This window comes from Sciurus vulgaris (assembly GCF_902686455.1).
Source record: "Sciurus vulgaris genome assembly, chromosome: 3".
NCBI classification, from domain to species: domain Eukaryota; kingdom Metazoa; phylum Chordata; class Mammalia; order Rodentia; family Sciuridae; genus Sciurus; species Sciurus vulgaris.
Genome location: NC_136463.1, coordinates 52,354,816 through 52,373,386, shown reverse-complemented (window position 1 = coordinate 52,373,386; position 18,571 = coordinate 52,354,816). Strand labels below are relative to the sequence as shown.

General features: G+C 41.2%; 1 protein-coding gene across 4 annotated transcripts in view; it reads left to right on the top strand.

Moving 5' to 3' along the window:
- USP43 (ubiquitin specific peptidase 43) overlaps window positions 1-18,571 on the top strand; it is a 66,867-nt gene that overhangs the window by 22,859 nt on the left and 25,437 nt on the right. For all 4 annotated transcript variants that reach the window (XM_079134359.1, XM_079134358.1, XM_079134361.1 and 1 more), the window contains exons 4-9: window positions 2,818-2,910; window positions 4,528-4,663; window positions 6,950-7,085; window positions 8,855-8,990; window positions 11,621-11,732; window positions 15,234-15,337. In XM_079134359.1, the coding sequence (XP_078990485.1) occupies window positions 2,818-2,910; window positions 4,528-4,663; window positions 6,950-7,085; window positions 8,855-8,990; window positions 11,621-11,732; window positions 15,234-15,337 (717 nt within the window). The remainder of the gene's footprint in view (window positions 1-2,817; window positions 2,911-4,527; window positions 4,664-6,949; window positions 7,086-8,854; window positions 8,991-11,620; window positions 11,733-15,233; window positions 15,338-18,571) is intronic.

Here is an 18,571-nt window from a genome sequence, read left to right as displayed (position 1 = left end):
TCCCTTTCTTTTGAGAGTGCCCAGAATATAACAGCACAGGATAGCAAGTACTCTGGGGGAGGCAGTGAGGGCAAAAGGACCTCTCAGGCCACATTTGGTTTGTTACAATAGCCTGCTACCGTGGGCAGAGCTTTTTGTAAAAGTGAAATTGCTTCTTCTCCTTATGTCGGATCTGTTGGTCACACTGACTGTCCTCATTTCTCAACTTGGGTGAAACAGGTGTATTTCCCATTCTTTCTGTAGTTCGTTTTACAAACAATACTATATTTTCAGTCTTTAAATACTGAGTTGGGGCTGGGGATGTAGTTCAGTGGTACGGTGCATGGTTAGCTTGTGCGAGGTCCTGGGTTCCATCTCCAGCACTGCAGGATGAATGAGTGGGTGAATAAAATAAAATCAGTTCATTCCGAGGTTTTTGCAAACTATACATTTCCTGCTCCCTGACCCACATTTGGGACTCAATGTAAAGGTCATATCCCTGGACCATTTAAGATGATGTTACTCTAAGGAAAAAAAATGCAGCCCAGCTTAGTTGAAATAGGCTGAAAAAAAATGAAGAAGTCAACAAAAAATACTCTTTCCTTTGTTTGCAAATGTGAAATGGAGATTTGGAAATTTCCCAAAGATAAAAGTACATGGTTCAGGACAATTTTATGCCACTGTAGGGGATGAGAGAAGTGGGAGGGGGACTGGAAGGGAACCAGGGCAACAGCAGAGGAGACCCCCCAGCATTGCCAAGTCCTGGCTGGCTATGGTTTTTATGCTGCCTTTACCAAAACACTACCATGGTTCTCCAAGGGGAAGTTTACCAGAGGCAGAGAGTAGGAATGAATGTTAGATTGAACACAAAACACTGGGGGCCAGAGATGTGTAACTCAGTGGTCCAGCACTTGCCTAGCACACACAGTATTCTGAGTTCAAGCCCTCAGAACTAGAAAAAATGAAATAAAGCAAAACACTCCTCAAAAAAATCCTCATGAAACAACCAAAATATTCTCCAAACCACTGGGGTCTGTTTTCCAAGCGCATTTGTTGACCTTCTGATAACTTGTATTCATTCTGTTAACCGGCATCCAAAAGATTCACCTAGCTGTGAGCAGATGCCTCAGCTTCTCCGTGCGTGGCAACCCCAGGCTTGTGTTCTTGCTTGCCTCTGGGTTTTCCTATTTTGTCTGCTCAGTGGAAAACCATTTGAGCAGGACAAGCACTTTCCAAAGGAATTCAGGAAGCCTGGTCCTGATACCTGCTCTGGTTTACTGCTGACTTAACCAAGGTGAGGTTGTCCAGAGCGAAGAGCACAGAGCCAGGCTATCCATAGGGCATTGTTCTGTATCCCCAAAGACGTTAATGCAGACTTTAGAATAAGGAACAGACTGCAGAAATCCCTCATGTCTTGGAATAATATGGTGCATTATATAGTCAAGGAAATAAAATTGGTGCACCCATGTGGAATATACACTTGTGCTTCACTTTCAGCAATCCATGTTAAAGTAAGGGAGTGTTAAATTAAGAGATGAAATAATATAAATATATAAATATCTATTCTGAAGTAAGCAATTTTTTACTTATTTATACTCAAGAATTCAGGAATGATGAAGAGCATGAACTCTGGACACTTGAGTCTTCACTTTGTTACTTAATAGCAGTGTATCCTTTGGCAAGCTATTTAACCTCTGTGTGCTTCAGTTTTCTCTTCCATAAAATGGGTAACATTCTGACTGTTTATGGGAAATAAATGGGGTAATCTGTACTTGATGCTTAGAGTGATGCCCAGTTTCTGTAAGTACTGTTTCAATGTCAGCTATTATGATTTACTGCTATTTCCTGAGCTTTATTGCCGCTTGCTCTGTACAATAAGGTGAGCAGACTGCATTAATGGTTCACCCCTCCAGGTGAGCACCTAGGGAACTTTTAAAATTCTGGTGTCTGGGCTCCCTCCACACCTACTTTGAAATAGAACTTCTGTGGGTAGGCCTGGGCATCCGAATATTTAAAAAGTTGCCCTTATAATCCTGGGGCACAGGGAAGGTGAGACTCCAGGACAAAGATGGTTCTGAAATCCCTTCAGTTGGAAAACAGGCATGCTGTTATGATCCAGAGGGGTTATAGTGTCCCTTCCCATATTTAATGCACTTACATGTGGTTATACTTTCTTCCTTTCTTTTTTATTGAGGTGAAAGTCCTTTACTATAAAAGAAACCATTTTGCTTTTCTTTTAAAATTATGTTTAAACATGTGCAATTTAGTGGCATTACATGACATTCACTGTGCAGCTACAACTTCTGTGTAGTTCTAAACATTTTTATCACCCAGAATAAACCTCTGGTACCCAGTTAGCAGCCATGGTTCATTCTCCCTTCCCCAACTCCTGATGACCAGCAATTTGCTTTCTGTCTCTATGACTTAATCTGATCTGGACATTTCATATAAATGGAATCACACATTACGTGGCCTTTTGCCTCTGAGATCTTTCTGAGCACCTAGCATCATGTTCTCAAGGCTTGCCCACATTGTATCAGGACTCCACTCCTTTTTATGACTGAGTTATATTTCATGGTGTGGTTATGCTACATTCTGCTTGCCCACTTATCCATCAATGGACAGTTGTGCTATTTCTAACCTCCTGGCTCTTGTGAGCAGCAGGGCCATTAGGAACATTTGTTTACAGGTATCTGTTGATCAAACCCCCGTTTTCAGTTCTTCTGGAGTGGAATTGCTGGGAGTAGAAATGCATCGGGAATTTTATGTTGAACTTTTCAAGGGGCCACCAAACTGTCCATGTGTTTACACTCTGATCTCTGTTCTTTGTCCTCACAGATCTTCCTTGACTTGCCCCCACTGCCTGAAACAGAGCAACACCTTTGATCCTTTCCTGTGTGTGTCCCTTCCCATTCCCTTGCGCCAGACGAGGTATGTGAGCGTTGTAGTTGGCTCTGTGCCCTTGACTTCCCTCCTTGCTCATTGAGCCTTCTGGTCTTGCATCTACCGTGTTTTTTTCCTTTTGCTTCCCTCTCAGCATTTCTCTAGAAACCAGTCTTATAGCCAGGTGACATTCAGTTATTGAATGTGACAAAGTCATGTCCCTTCTTTAGCCAAGGAGGGAATCCAGGACAACAGAAAGCTGTGTGTATGGGCACCATGGCCAGGCCTATGTCTCTCACCCATTGAGAAGCTGGCTCGGGTCCCTTGGAATCACCTGGTTGGACAGAAACAAATCAGAGCAAATCACTTACCACTGCTTCCCTCTGTTTTATCTCAAAATGCTTTTTCTCCTTTGTGAGTTGTAGGAAAATGATTTCTTAAAGGATCAAAGAAAAGAAAAAGGTTGTTCAGGGGTGGATGAGAAAAAGAGAAGCAGAGGCAGGAACGGTAAGGGCTCCACGGCTCTGCAGTGGGAAAGTTCTTCAGCCTGCTACACAGAGGCCGGGAGGGCAGCTGGCCCACGTCAGAGTCATGGAATATTAGGGGGCTTGTAGGTAGGGGCTGTCACTGGCACTGAGACAGACACATTTCTTCATTGTGTTTCCTACCTCCTTAAGTATTCTCTCTCCTACCCTTTACCAGTTGACATCCTCTATCTGTAGGATACAGCTGCCCACACATCTTCATAGAGCTTTCCCTGCCAGCTTAACCTCCATTTCTGCTCTAATATCCTGTGCTTTCTGTTACAAATGTAACTATTGGCTTATGCCATAACTTGACTTATACTGTCATTAGATAGTGTTAGTGATAGATGTGATCTGAGACTCCTGGCCTGATGCAGCATAGCTCAGTGCTTAGAATGTAGCCTCTGGGACAGACTGCCAAGGTTCAAATCCAAGTCCTATTAACTAGCTGTGTGACTTGGACAATTATTATAGAATAGTGTGGAACAGGAGAAACATCAGTCAGGAAAGTGGCCCTTGGTAAGTCAGCAGGGATAGTGGAAAGTAGAAACAAATATTTCCAAGGGTAAATTCCATTAATGAGAATCAGCCTGGTTCAATGGTGCACACCTGTAATACCAGTGACTTTGGAGGTTGACGCAGGAGGATCACAAGTTTTTGACCAGCCTTGGCAACTTAGGGATATCCTCAGCGACTTAGTAAAACCCTGTCTCAAAATAAAAAGTGAGAAAGACTGGGGATGTACCTCAGTGGTAAGCACTGTGAGTTTGATCCCTAGTACCAAACCCCCCAAAACAAACAAACAAAGGAGAGAATCATTAATAGGGTTGATTTGTACTAGAAGCAGCTTGATTGCTCTATTTTTCAAACTTTACAGTTTGCTTTTGCTTAATGTTATGTATTTAACAATTAGTCTTGGAATCAGAGTTCTGTGAAGTGGTTCTTAATCCAATACTCTGTTTTTAACTCTTTGGAAAAGCAGTTTAGGAGATTTGGCTCTCTGCTGCCACCTGGTGGCAGTATACCTAAAGTACAGGGATTCTTCAAGGAACCCAATTGTGCTAAAGGAGCTGTTATCAATGATTGGTGGTGACACTTCATGTCAACTTTTTAAGGATGTGCCTCCCTTCCTATTTTGCAGGTTCTTGAGCGTCACCTTGGTCTTCCTCTGTAAGAGCCAGCGGTTCCTGCGGGTTGGCCTGGCTGTGCCGATCCTCAGCACAGTGGCCTCCCTGAGGAAGATGGTTGCTGAGGAAGGAGGCGTCCCTGCAGATGAGGTGTGATGGAATTGCATGGGGGCCTGGTCACTGGATGACAGAATGCTGACCTGGCCAGCTGCCTAGGCTAATGTGTGGTTCCCAGGTGACTCCAGCATGACTCATGGTTTCTGTCTGATTAGTAGTTCCTGGTGTCTGAGGTTACCAAGCCTTGACTTTCCCCACATTATGCAGGATGACCTCAAAATGATGCTTTGCCTTCCAAGAAGGCGATGATGACTGCGATGGGGATCATTCTGACAGTAGCTAACCTCAGGCGTGTTTACCGAGTATCGGGCGCAATTCTGTGAATTATATATCCGTTTATATTCACAGCTGATTTGAGCACAACCAGTCTTATAAAGTGGATATTACAAGTGTCCTCACTGTGATCATGAGGGAAGAAGTCCTGAGAGGTTGAGTGATTTGCCCAAGGTCACCTGGCTAGGAAGTGGCTGAGCAGGATGTGAACATAGGTGTTTTGGTTCCAGAGCCTGAGCTCCTATTCTCCTATTCTGTTTTTGCTCCTGAGAATATAAACCAGTGGTGCTGATGGGATAAAATGTGAAATACAAGGAATAACTGGGAGAGACGAGGATGTGTGACATGAGAGGAGAGGCGGGGGAAGGTGGGATGGCTATCTTCTGTTGTTCTTTAGGGAGTCCTGGTAACGGATTGAATTCACTTTTCTGAGGGGTCCCTGTGTCACGGTGGGTCAGAGGTGGTGACAAGCAGTGTGGCAGAATGGAAGGGGCTCTGAACGGGTTCAGTCACATTTTGGCTCCCTGACCTTGGACCATGTACGTGATGGTCATCCTGCTGTTTCTTTAGCTGTAAAATGAACTTTTTTTTTTTTTTTCTTCTCTGACCGCCTCAAAGAATTTTTGCTAAATTAAAAAATACTTTTAACTTTTTTATTCAGGTATGACATATTTGTGATATGGTGTGCAGACTGCAGACCTTAAAGTTGTGGTTTGTTGAGTTTTACTTATGTATGTGCCCATATAGCCACCATGGCTACTGAGCCTTTCCACCACCCCCACGTCCCCTTCCTGTCCCCATCAGAACAATCTCTCTGATCTCTACCACTCTCTGCTGTTTTTTTTTTTTTTTTTTTTTAATGAGGATCTTAAATAGGGGAAAAATATGTATCTTGCTTTGTAAACTCTAAAATACTCTAGGGGACCTATTGTGCTTTGTGTGTGTGTGTGTGTGAGAGAGAGAGAGAGAGAGAGAGAGAGAGAGAGAGAGAGAGAGAGAGAGCAGTGGGGAGAGAAGTTTTTGGGAAAAATATCAAAAGGGGATAATTCCAGAGAGGTAGAGTTTGAATAATAGTAGTAGAAGGATGGTCAGAAATGTGAGAGTGTGATATATTGGTTCAAAGAAGTAGAAAAAACTGGGGATGCTATTATAGGCATTTTATTTTTTCTTCCCTGTAGCATAGAGCTACAACCCTATCCTCCCACTTCTTTCTAAAATTTTGAGACAGGGTCTTGCTAAGCTGCTGAGGCTGGCCTCAAATTTTTGATCCTCCTACTGCAGCCTCCCTAGTCACTGGGATTGTAGGCATGTACCACTGCACCTGGCTTACCCTTATACCTTTTTGATTTAGATAATTATAGATAGATGTTTTTATTTTATATTATAATACCTCTTACCTTCTTCTGACTTGTAGCAAAAGTAGTTTTCATTATGTTTTCCATTTTCTTTGGTTTTTCCTTTCTTCTTACAACTCATGTTTTCCTTCTGATTAAGTTTTTTTTTTTAAAATACTGGAATGCATCTTTTACAAGAGAATTTCCCAGTGGATGTGCCTTGAATGGGTATATGAGTTACAAATGCTGAGATATTGATTACTTCAGTCTTGGGGCAGCAGAGTTGGGTCTGGGGCAGCCAGGACCCCACTTCTCCATTACCAAACCATCTCCTTGTGTTTACTTGTGTTCCATAAACATATTTTTCACATATGGAATACTGTAAAAAAGGTTAGTAAAACTACTCATTGAACCTCTGTAAGGGGTAAACACTCACTTTTTGTCTGAAGGGTCTTTATTTAATTCTAATTCTTTGATGATAGTTTAGCTGGGTATAAAACATTAGATTTTCAAGGATTTTTTTTGGGGGGAGTTGTGGTTGAGATGTCTGTGGGCAATCTGATTTTTATAACTACTGAGTTTTATTACTTAAAATGTGTAGCCACTTGCAAGGAAAGGGTAAAAGAGTTTTAAGACTATTCGTCACTTCAATTTCTTATCTGTTAGGTTCTCTTAGAGAAATCAAGAGGAAAAATAATCCTTCTCATTTCAGGTGATCTTGGTTGAACTGTATCCCAATGGATTCCAGCGGTCTTTCTTTGATGAAGAGGACTTGAATACCATTGCAGAGGGAGATAATGTGTATGCCTTCCAAGTCCCTCCGTCACCTGGCCAAGGGACTCTCTCAGGTACCATAGTGCTTTGAATACTTTCATTTGGATATTATGATTTATAGTTTGAGAGGGTCCTTTCTGAATGCTAAGACACAAGACATTGAGTTTTAGTGTTTAGAGTGTCCGTTTTCTTTTTCCTGCAATTTGGTGTGCAGAGGGTTGATATTAGAAATTATTCAGCTAATCGTAGAGTTCTCAAAACCTTAGTGAATATTAGAATCACCCAGAGGATTTATTAGAACAGATTTCTGGGCCCTGTCTTCAGAGTTTCTGTTTCAGTACCCCTTCAGAGGGGTGGGGCTGAGAATTCACATATCTAACAAGTTCCCAGGAGATTTGGATGCTGCTGGTTCAGGGACAACAGTTTGAGAATCACTACTTAGTGTAGGTACTTGTATGGTCTTCATCTGCAATACTCTTATGATTTAAGATCTGTGCTTGAAGTAAAATTTTTACAAATTTGTGCAGTACATGACAAAGAAGTTAGTAAATTACATTTTTGTTAATAATTCCATTTCCTGATGCTTGGCTTTCCTAAACCTAAAACTGGCACAGTCAGTTTCTAATAGTTTCTTATTATACATCTGTCTTGGCTCAATTAGCCTGTCTAGAAGGCTCATATTTAAAGACTTTGTGCCAGTATTACAGTAACAACTATCTCCTCCCTATCTACAGTTTCAGTTACCCATGGTCAACCTGGTTTGAAAATATTAAATGGAAAATTCCAGAAATACCAATTTATAAATTTTTAAATGATTACATATTTTTATTGATGCATTATGTTTACACTGAATAGTGGGATTCATTGTGACATATCAACGTTTTTGGTGGTGCTGGGGATCAAACCTGGATCTTCACCGCATGCCATGCCAACTGACTATCACTCAGTGCTGCAGTCCATAAGTTTATAACTTCTTTTATAGTATATTATTATAGTTATTCTATTTAATATATTTATTTTTGTGGTGCTAGAAGTCAAACCAGGGCCTCACACATGCTAAACAGTGCTTTACCACTGAGATATATCCTCAACCCATAGTTGTTCTATTTTACTATTGTTTTTGTTAATCCCTTTCTGTGCCTAATTTGTAAATTAAGCTTTATCATAGGCATAAAGGTATAAGAAAAAAAACATAGTAGCTTTTAAGGGTTTGGTAGCATCTGTGGAACACTTTAGAATGTGTCTTCTTTTGATAAGGGGTGACTGCCATACCCCAGATGAATCCTGTGCTCTGGCCCCAAATCCTCAGCCAACTGTGGCTGCAGGCTATGAGAACTGAATGCTTGATGTTCTCTGAATCAACAGGGAGTCTCTGAGCATTGGAATCTGGAACATAACACTGATAGATCCTGACTTTGTTACAACCCAGTGAAACCAAGCCCTCATTTCAAATTCACTCATGAGTTACATATATTTTCATTGAAGGTCAATATTTCAGAACTAATTTTAAATGGAGAATAGTTGAATCCCTCTTCTTCCTCCATAGATAAGACTCACCTTTGGGGGCTCTCTGATCAAGACATAAAAGTAACTTCGGAGTTCATTAAACCTCTGCCCTTATTTTAAAATTATTGGCCAAACACAACTCCAGATTCATGCATGCGATCTTTGTATGGCAGTTACCTGATGGCACAAGTACCATGAACCTTATCATCTCCTCCCCAATCACCCCCTGATGTCCTTCCACTGGTGGTAAATAGATGCTCAGAAAGGAAGAGGTCTAGAGAAGCCAAGGCTCTGGGCCAGCAAAGGAGCTCCTTTAACATACTTCTGTCTCCTCCAGCTCATTCATCGGGTCTGTTGGGGTCTCCACGCTTGGCAGCCCGAGAGGGTCAGCGATTCTCCCTGCCTCTCCACAGTGAGAACAAGGTGCTAATCCTTTTCTGTAACCTGGTGGGGTCAGGGCAACAGGCTAGCAGGTATGTTTCACTTTATCCTTTTTTTAACCTCATGTCTGGGATTTGTGGACCTGTACTTGGGATTCTGTCTAGAATAATTTTAACTTGATAAAATTAAATATCCACTCCCAAGGTTAATAAACTAGGAGAAGGGAGTAGGGGACTTTTTGAACAAGAGGATTAGAAATAATTGCTTTAAGCAGATGGCTAACATCATCCTCAATTAAACATCAGAGTTTTCCTATTAATTGCAAGAACGATTATTCCTGCCCTCACCACTCTTATTTTGTGTTGTGTTGTAAGGGCTGGCAGTACAGTAAGCTAAGCTCAAAGAAATTGGCTCTATGAAAAGAGGAAAGGGCCAGGGATGTTGCTCAGAGGCAGGGCATCTGCCTGGCATGTGCAAGGTCCTGGGGGTTCAATTCTCAGTACTGCCAAAAGCTAGGTGTGGTGATACACACATGTAGTTCCAGCTACTTGGGAGGCTGAGGGGGATGATCATGATTTTAAGACCACCCTGGACAGTTAGCAAAGCATAAAACAAACAAACAAATAAATAAATAAATGAAAGACGAAATGAAATTGCTGCTATTTGTGTATGATATGGTAGAAAGTGAGTAGAACTGATGGAAGCATTCAGGAAAAAGTGACTGGTTACCTTTCAAATAAACAAAACCAGATAGCTTTCTTATATGGTCTAAATAGTGTTTACAAAGAAACGATAAATGTTTGAGGTGATGGATATGCTTGATGACTCTGATTTGATCATTCTACATTGTATACATGTATTAAAATAATCCCATAAATATGTATAACTATTATTTGTCTACTAAAAATAGAATAAAACTTTAAAAATACAGATAAAGTGTTAACAGATAGAATTCCAGGCTAGAAATGTAACTTGGGTGTAGAGCACATGCTTAGTAAACACAAAGCCCAGGATTCAATCCCTAGTACAGCCAAAAAAAAAAAAGAGAGAGAGAGAGAGATGGAATTCTGACAAGTTATGTTTAGATTGATAAAGTGTTTCTAAAATTTTTCTGGAATAGTAAGTTGTTAAGAAAAGCCAGAAAATATTGAAAGAGGAGAAAAGGAAGAAGAGATATTATTATTAAAACAAAATAAAGTTTTATTTATTAAATACTATAACATAGACAAAAGAATATACAATTAAATCAATGTTCTAAAATAGTCTAAAGTATCTTTAAGTATTATATAATAAAATGTTATATATTTTACATTTTTAGGGAGTGAATGAATTATTCAGTATGACTGAGCTAATTGACTGTTTTTTTTTTAATAATCAATTCTTTATCCTTGCCATAACTTCACATAAATAAGATTGATCAGAAAGGTAATTATAAAAAAGGAAACCATAAACTATCTTAAAGATAATTTAGGGGAATATTTATGTCTTTGGGTGGAGGAGCTATTTAACAATAAGGCAAGAGGCTATAATGGAAAAGGTTAGCCTTTAAAATATATTTAACTTTTTAAAGTAAAAATTTTAAAAGGCAAAGGACAAGTGAGGAAAAATATTTATGTCATGTGAGAGGTGAAGGATTCATGTCCATTATGTAAAACCTCGCTCTCCCTCTCTGAAACTAATGAGATAAATACAGTCTTAGTAAAATGAGACTACAGAGATGAACATGAGTTCACAGAAGAAATACAGGCATAGGTTAAATATTCAGCCCATTACTAGGAGAAATTCTGATTGTAATGGGAGGATACTATTCTTAAACTTTGAAATTATTAAGGGATTTTTAGAAATTGAAAATACGCATTCTGGGCAAGAGTCCAGGGAATTGAGAACTTGCCTCACTGGCAAATTGGTGTTGCTTTTCTGGAGGGCAGTTTGGGGATAAATAGCTTTGGTCTTGCCTTTGCACTTTAGAACCTTATTCCAAAGGAGCAATTGGTCATGTACAGCCAAAGTGTATGTACAAGAATACATGTAGCTCCTTCCATAAGCAATAAAAAATTGGAAGCAACTTGAATGTTTAATAATACAGGATTAGTTAATGAACTAGCCTGTCATTCAGTGGATGCACACACACATCACTTCATATCTGTCTGTGTTTTAGCAAAGTTTACTGGACATTCTTGCTCCATTGGATCTTCACATGATCAGGGAACAGTGAGTGGTCAGTGATCTGTCCAGTGATGTCCAGGCACAGCTGGGACCTATAGCCATAGGCACAACCAGTGTTCTTTGCACTACAAGTTCACTGCTGTTCTGTAGATTGGGATGTGGAAAACATTTCCAGTAATGAGAATTTTCCTCAAATACGAAGCTGACAGTTGTGTCATCTGGATTTATCTCTGTCCTGCTTTCCTCTCGTTCTGATGTTCTGGTCTCTTTCTGCTGCCGTGGATTTTATTAGTCAATTGATCATTTAAAGTAGTCTGTTTACATTGCAATGACTCCCTGGCTTTGCATCTCTGGGCCTCTTATATACAGAGACACTGAAGGCAGTATCTCTTAGGTAATGATGCTTTCTGAATTGGTAGTTTTGTATTGTGCTTGACTTTTAACTCTTTACTTATCTAGTTGGAAGGAACCCATGAGTGGAACAAACACTCATGATTGTTGTGTATTGTTGGGGACTTTCCTATGCTGAAATAACCCGATTTCCTTGGATTTTCAGATTTGGACCGCCCTTCCTCATTAGGGAAGACAGAACTATTTCCTGGGCCCAACTCCAGCAGTGTATTCTCAGTAAGGTCCGCTATCTCATGAGGAGTGAGGCCCCTGCACAGGTCAGTGTGAATTCTCACACTGTGGTGCTTGTGTGTGTGTGTGTGTGTGTGCGTTTTGTGTGGGGAAGAGGGTGGAATCCAGGGTGACTCATGAGAGAGAAGAATTTGCTGTGAATGAGAGTGTTCATTGCTTTATCAAACAACTTGGATTTATGTGCAAGAATGTAATCAGTTTATGACCTATAATGTTTTAATCTTTGCATTATTACAAAATACCTTTCATACACAGAGCTTTTTCTTTACTTTTTCCAAACACCACTGGAAAAAAGTATAGCATTTACATTATTCTCAATTTTGTAAATTTATGGTTTTCCATAGTTTTCCCCAGAGGATAGCACATTGTAATAAATTGTAAAATTTATAAATATAATAAATTTATACAGAAAGATGAAAAATTGCATTTCTGTTGAAAGTTAACAATTAATGATTTTGTCCACATGTGAAAGTCTAGATATTAAATGTTTGTCCAGTTTCGAGAAACTGAGATTCAGGACTGAAGGGGAAACACCTTTTTGCCTTGTTCAGCTATTCTCAGATTGGTAGTTCCCAAATTAAAAATTAAAAATCATTGATATTGGCATTTATCTTCATAGAAGATATTGAAATTTTTAGGAACAGGTCAGTAGTATCAGAATCTTGTTTCTTCCCAACTCTCCTCTTTGAGTCTTTCATTTGGGGGATATGCCAGTCTTATTTCAGAGATAACCCTAGTAATTCATGTTCCTTCCTTTTCAGAAAACAAAAGCCATACGTTTGATTTAGGGTTTACACCAAAAGTCACTTGGTTAAGGACCTTCACTACATTTGTTCCAACCTTTATCTCCAAAGGGTTTTGTTAATGGTGCTACAGAGCAGATCTGCCGTGGTGCCTAAGTTAGAAACTAACTTCTCTACAAGTAGGTCAGAAAATCTAGTAATAGCTTTAGCCATCTCCTAAATTGGTGTGCTGCTGCTTGTTGAAAGTGGGTGAAACCACTTTCATGTGAATATTTCTCTCAGCTGCCCTGGTTCTTTACCTAGTATTATATGATACTTTTGCTTCTATATCTTTATAATCATTTCAGTTTTTTAGGAACTAATCAAGCCATCAGTGGGACCAGCAAAATTCAATTACAGGAAGCCTGCAACTTGTCCACCTAAGCTTTCCCATAGATTCATTGGTAAATGTGTGGTCAGGTATAATTTTTCTGTAGGAATAATGTTTTCCAAATGGTTGTGAGGTTCCTGGACTAGTCCACCTAGTTAACCCATCATTCTTTCAATGCTATATTAAATATTGGCTCAATATGGTAATAATTTCAAGAGAATATATTAAGAGTTCTCAACAGTGAACCAAAGACATTAAACATTGTCAACATCTGTTGAAGGTTCTAAAATGAATCTCCCCAGCCAAGAATGGAAGACAATGAACTATTTCTTATGAAAGTGACCAGTTTGCTGGACAGAATTCATTTGCATGAATCATGAAAAAGGTTATTATTGCTGAAGCATTTTTATGGTCACTTTGTAAAATTGTGCTTGTGTGGCCAGCACTACTCCTTTGTGTGAGGGCAGGATCAGCTGCCCTCATGCAGATGTTGGTGCCTTGCTGATGGATGGTCTTGCTATGCAGCCAGCAAGGCTCAGATGGGGTGACAGAGAAAAATGTTTTCTCCTCAGATTGAAATTAATGGTCTTCTTAGGAAGTATATCCTTCCATGGCCAACCCTGAATCCATTCCCCTGAAGTCACCTGGCTTCCAGCCATTGATTTTTCTTTGTTGAAGCCACAGATCAACTAGAATGTGGTTTATAGATTAGGCAAATGTACAAACTCCCTGAACTTCACAGTCAAGACCTTTGTACTACTCAGCTTTTCATGACTACAATGAAACACCCAAGGAAACTGACTTGTAAAGAGAAAAGGTTTATTTAGCACACAGTTTCGGAGTTCAAGGACATGGGAACTGACTGACTCAGTTCTGGTGAGGGCAGCAGATGGCGGCACATCATGGTGGAAGTGTATGTAGGAGCAAAATCATCATATGTCTAAGTGGAGCAGAGAGAGAACAGGAAAAGGGTCCACAGTCCCTTCCAGGATGTGCTCCAGTGACCTAATGACCTCCCACAAGGCCTTATCTCCCGAAGATTCTATTACCTCGTGATATGCCACCCTGTGGACTCTATGGTCCCTCAATGACAATGGCCCTTTGGGGAATGATTAAATTAAACAAATGATATCCAAATCCTAGCAACCCTCCACGGCCAGGTTCTGGTTCACCTCCAGTCCCCTTCCCGTTGCTCCCTGCACATATGAGCTGCCCCAGCCAAAGGAATCCCCTCAACTCTGCGTCTGTTTTGGATCATTCTCTCTTCCCAAGTGCTCACCATTCATCTTTCCTGGAATTTTTTTTTTTTTTTTTTTTTTTTTTTGGTACTGGAGATTGAACCCAGGGATGCTTTACCACTGAGTTACATCTCCAGACCTTTTTAAAACTTTTTATGCTGGGACCTTCTGGGAAACTGAGGCAGCACCACAAAGGTCCCCCCTTCAAACCCTGATTCTTGCCATCAAGTCAGAAAGATTTCATTTTGCTCAGATTAACAGGCATGAGTCTATTAGAAGGGCTAGGAAAAGGGGACACTCTCAAGGGAGAAAGTGGGTCCTCTCAAAGAGAGGAGGGACAGCACGCCTCTCTTGCCCTCCAGTTTTATTGGAGATTGGTCCCAAGGAAGTTTCCAGAGAGTTCCACCCAGGTCTATCTCTTGACTTCTGACTGACATTAAACTTGCAAGTCCCCAGGACAATAACCATTCTAGGTCACTTTGGCCCATGCTGACCAGTTCTAATTGGAACCTCTTCTTACAAACATTATGGTCAGAGGGAATTATGCTTATCTACCTAAGTTCTGGGATCTAGTCTATGTAAAAGTTCACACAAGTCTCTCCTTGAGGGTAACTTGTGTTCCTCTTATCGGCATTATTTTGTGCCTGCATTTCTCCTGCAGATAACAGATAACTTGCTAAGGAATGTAACATATCCTGTTAACGTAAGCCAGGCAGGGCTGCAGGTGAATTGCTTTTTAAAAGGGAAAACGTGTGGGGGTCAGTGCAGTGGGCCTCATGTTCCCACCACTCACATTTGAACTTGAGGACCACAAGTTCAAGGCCAGCCTGGGCAATTTAAGTACTGATTATTAAAGGAATATTCAAGATACACTGTAGAACACCTGGTGTGGGGACTCATGCCTGTAATCACAGTGACTCTGAGGCTGAGAGAGGCTGTCAAGGCCAGCCTGGACAACTAAGCAAGACCCCATCTCAAAATAAAATAAAAAGGCTTAGTGATGTAGTTCAGTGGTAGAATGGCTCAGGGTTAGTTAGTTACTGCAAAACCCAAAAAACAAGAAAAGAGCAATGGACATTTTTTTGAGTCATTTCTGTGCTAGAGTCAGTTTAAATCAACACAAGGACCACTTAATGACCCCTTGATGACCCCTCTCCTCTGCTTTTGTCTTGGCAGAACCTGGGGTCTCTGTTCTCCATCCGGGTTGTGGGGCTTTCCCTGGCCTGCAGTTACTTGTCCCCACAGGACAGTCGGCCACTGTGCCACTGGGCAGTTGACAGGTAAGGAGGCTCCAGCTTTGGTAGGAAAACAAATGCTCTTTTATTTGACTAGACTCCTTTGAGGCTATGTATTAATAAAATTGCTCACAATACTAGTTATTCTTGATCACTGACCTCTCCAGCATCAGCCTTTTTGGGTCCTTAGAGAACTTCTGCTTTTTACCCCTATTGCCAGAGAAATACTATTATGGCCACCTCAAAGGTTGAGGGGACTTTTCAGAGATTAATGAACTTGCTTACATTCACACAACTAGTTAACAGGGAAGCCCAAGTTTGAATCCAGATTGGTCTAACTCAAATACCCATTTTTCTTTAAAGAGGTCATGCTACTGAGTCTAACTGGAGCATTCCCCCCTAGAGTGGGTGGAAAGACTGCCACCCAAACATTGGCCCTAAACTGTGAACTGGGGCTGGAGGACAAAGCCAGCATGGCCATGCCTCCTGTGACTCTCCTGATTCTCCCCATGTCCACCTCTACAGCCAGTCATTGTGCGTGGCAGGGCCATCTGCAAGGGCCACTGCAGTACCTAAGGGGTAATTCTGCTCTGTACATTAGTCATTGCCATTTTTTGCTCATTTTCTCACAGACCCGAAGTTCTCAATAAGGTTTTCTGATTTCCTGACTCAGGCAGGTGTGCAGCTATATTCTTTTCTAGTGCTTTTCAAAATTACCTATGGTGAAAGACCAGTGTGTTTCCAAACCATTACAGAACACTAGTTTGATCAACAATAATAGAAAATATCACTTGGGTACAAATTCTATCATTTAAAAAAATTATCTCCCTTTCTAAAGAGACTAGAATTAGGATGGGGGCAATCTAGAAGATTTTAGGACCTATATGCCATCTACATCCCTGGGCTGGCACATGCTCTAGAGAGAGAGGGAGGCAGGAGAAATGTCAGCCAGGGCCCATCTGGGTCTTACAGGAACATACAGCACTGGGGAGAAGAGTCTCATTGTGCTCAGTGTTGGAGATGAGAACTGTGTTCCTCAAAGTCTGTTCTGAAGATGTGTGCCAGCCTGCAGGTGGATTGTCAGAGGTCCATGACGAGAGCTTGAGAGGAAACACTTAGAAATGTCAGAGCAATAGGATAGAGTGAGGTAAGCTATACTGAATATAGTAATTTTAAAAAATAATGGAACTTGTACCCAAATTACATTTTTATTATTTTTGATCAAAATAGTGTTCTATAATGGTTTGGAAACAAACCAACAAACTGGTCTTTCACAATAGGTAGTTTGAGAAGCACTGGAAGAGAGTTGAGTTACATTCCTGTCCTGATCCACATCTTTCCATTCACCTGGTGTCTCACTGCAGCCTGGTTCCACTCCTCCTGCCCCATCTGCCAGTACAGCTTGCTCAAGCATTTGCCATCATCAATCTCTTGCCTCCTTCACAGAGCCTCCATTCAGCCCCTCTTCACCTACCTATCCTAGCACCTTCTGGTTCTAGAAACTTCTTCCTTATAAAAAATTGTGATAAAGTGAATATGATATAAAATACATCATTTTAGCCATTTTTAATTGTATAGCTCAGTGGCATTAAATACATGTACATTGTTGTACAACCATTGCCACCATCTATCTCCAGGATTTTTTCATCCTTCCAAACTAAAACTCTGTAGCCATTAAGCTACATACCCCATTCCTGCCCACCACTTCCCTTCTCTTTACCCTCTGGCAACTACCATTCTACTTTTTTCTCCATGGATTTGATTATTCTAGATACCTCATGCATTTACAATTGTGCAGCATTTATTCCTTTTGTGTTTGGTTTGCGTCACTTAGTATCATATATTCAAGGTTTATTCACATTGTGGCATGTGTCAGAATTTCTTTCCTTTTCAAGGCTGAATAATATTCCATTGAATGGATATACCACATAGAAATTTATCTCCTACAAGTTTTTTTTTTTGTCTCCTTGAGGTGTTCCTCTCCCTCTCTGGGGCCTTCAAATGTCATTGTACCTCCTTGTTTTGCCTTTGACCCTCTGCTCTCTCCCTCTTTGTTCCATTTCTAGATTACTTGCTCTTGGTTCTATCAGCTCTCTTTAGTTCGAGGGCCCCAGTTCTACATCTCCAGACTAGATTTTTCTCTTGGATACACACCCGCTTGTCCTACTTTAAGGTCTCATAGACACTGAATGTTTGCCAATCTGAACTCTTCTTTCTTAAACCTCTCTTCTTCCCATTTTCTTTGTCTACATGGTGACTGCCACCTGCTCAGGAACCCAAGCTAGGAACCTGGGGACCATCCCTGATCCACCCTTCTCACCTTTTATTTATATTCAGTCCATCACCAGATCTTGTTTGTCCAAATCCTGGTGTTTTTTCAGATTGATTCCCTCCTCTCCACAGTGACCACAGTTGTGTGAGTTCAGGCCTTGCTCACCTCTTACCTGGGTTGCTCTGGAAGCTTCCTATCGAACTTACCTGCTTCCAGATCAGCATGCCTCTCCTCCCTCTGCTTTCATACTTGTCTGTTACACGTTCTTCTGTGGCCTTCCAGAGCCCACTGGGCAATGTCACATGACCACAGATGAGGTCTTCCTCTTACCAGATGGGCTGCCACTCACCATGCCTTGGATATTCCAGCTCACACCTTCACTCCTGCTCAGCTCTCTGCCTGTGCAATCCTTTCCCCCCGCCTGTCACCTGGCTAACATCTGCTTACCTGTCCTCCAGAGCAGCCAGGCGCTTCCTCTGAGTTCCCACATACATGGTGGGTGCATTGCAGTGCTTCCCCCATTAGGGTCTGAGCTCCTTGGGTAGAGATGTTTATGCACCCACTGTGCTTGACATAGGGGCTCTCCATGTGTATCAGATAATGTCCTCTTTCCTTTCTGAATGGACTGTAATCAGAGGAGAGGAAGCTGTCCAGCCAGTGATTCCTTCCATGTAAAGAGCAAAGGTTGGGCTACAGCCATCCCTCTGCCCCTTCTGTGGCCCAGTTGATAAGACTGATTAACAGGATGTGACTTAGATAGGAATCCGACTTGAACTTTCAATTATGTTACCCCAGAATTAAATTACTCCCCCCACCACCAAGGCAGAGCTTCCCAATGGCAGCCTTCCCTCGTGGTAGTAATGGGGAGTTTGGGGTCCTAAGAAAGGAGCTTAGATGGAGGGTCTCCCGGTATACCTCCTCTGAATCAAATATTCGTCACTAACCTCAGGGGCAGAGCCTCTTCCAGGAAGCTCAGGGTGTGGGTGAGGGAGATTGCCAGCCTGCGA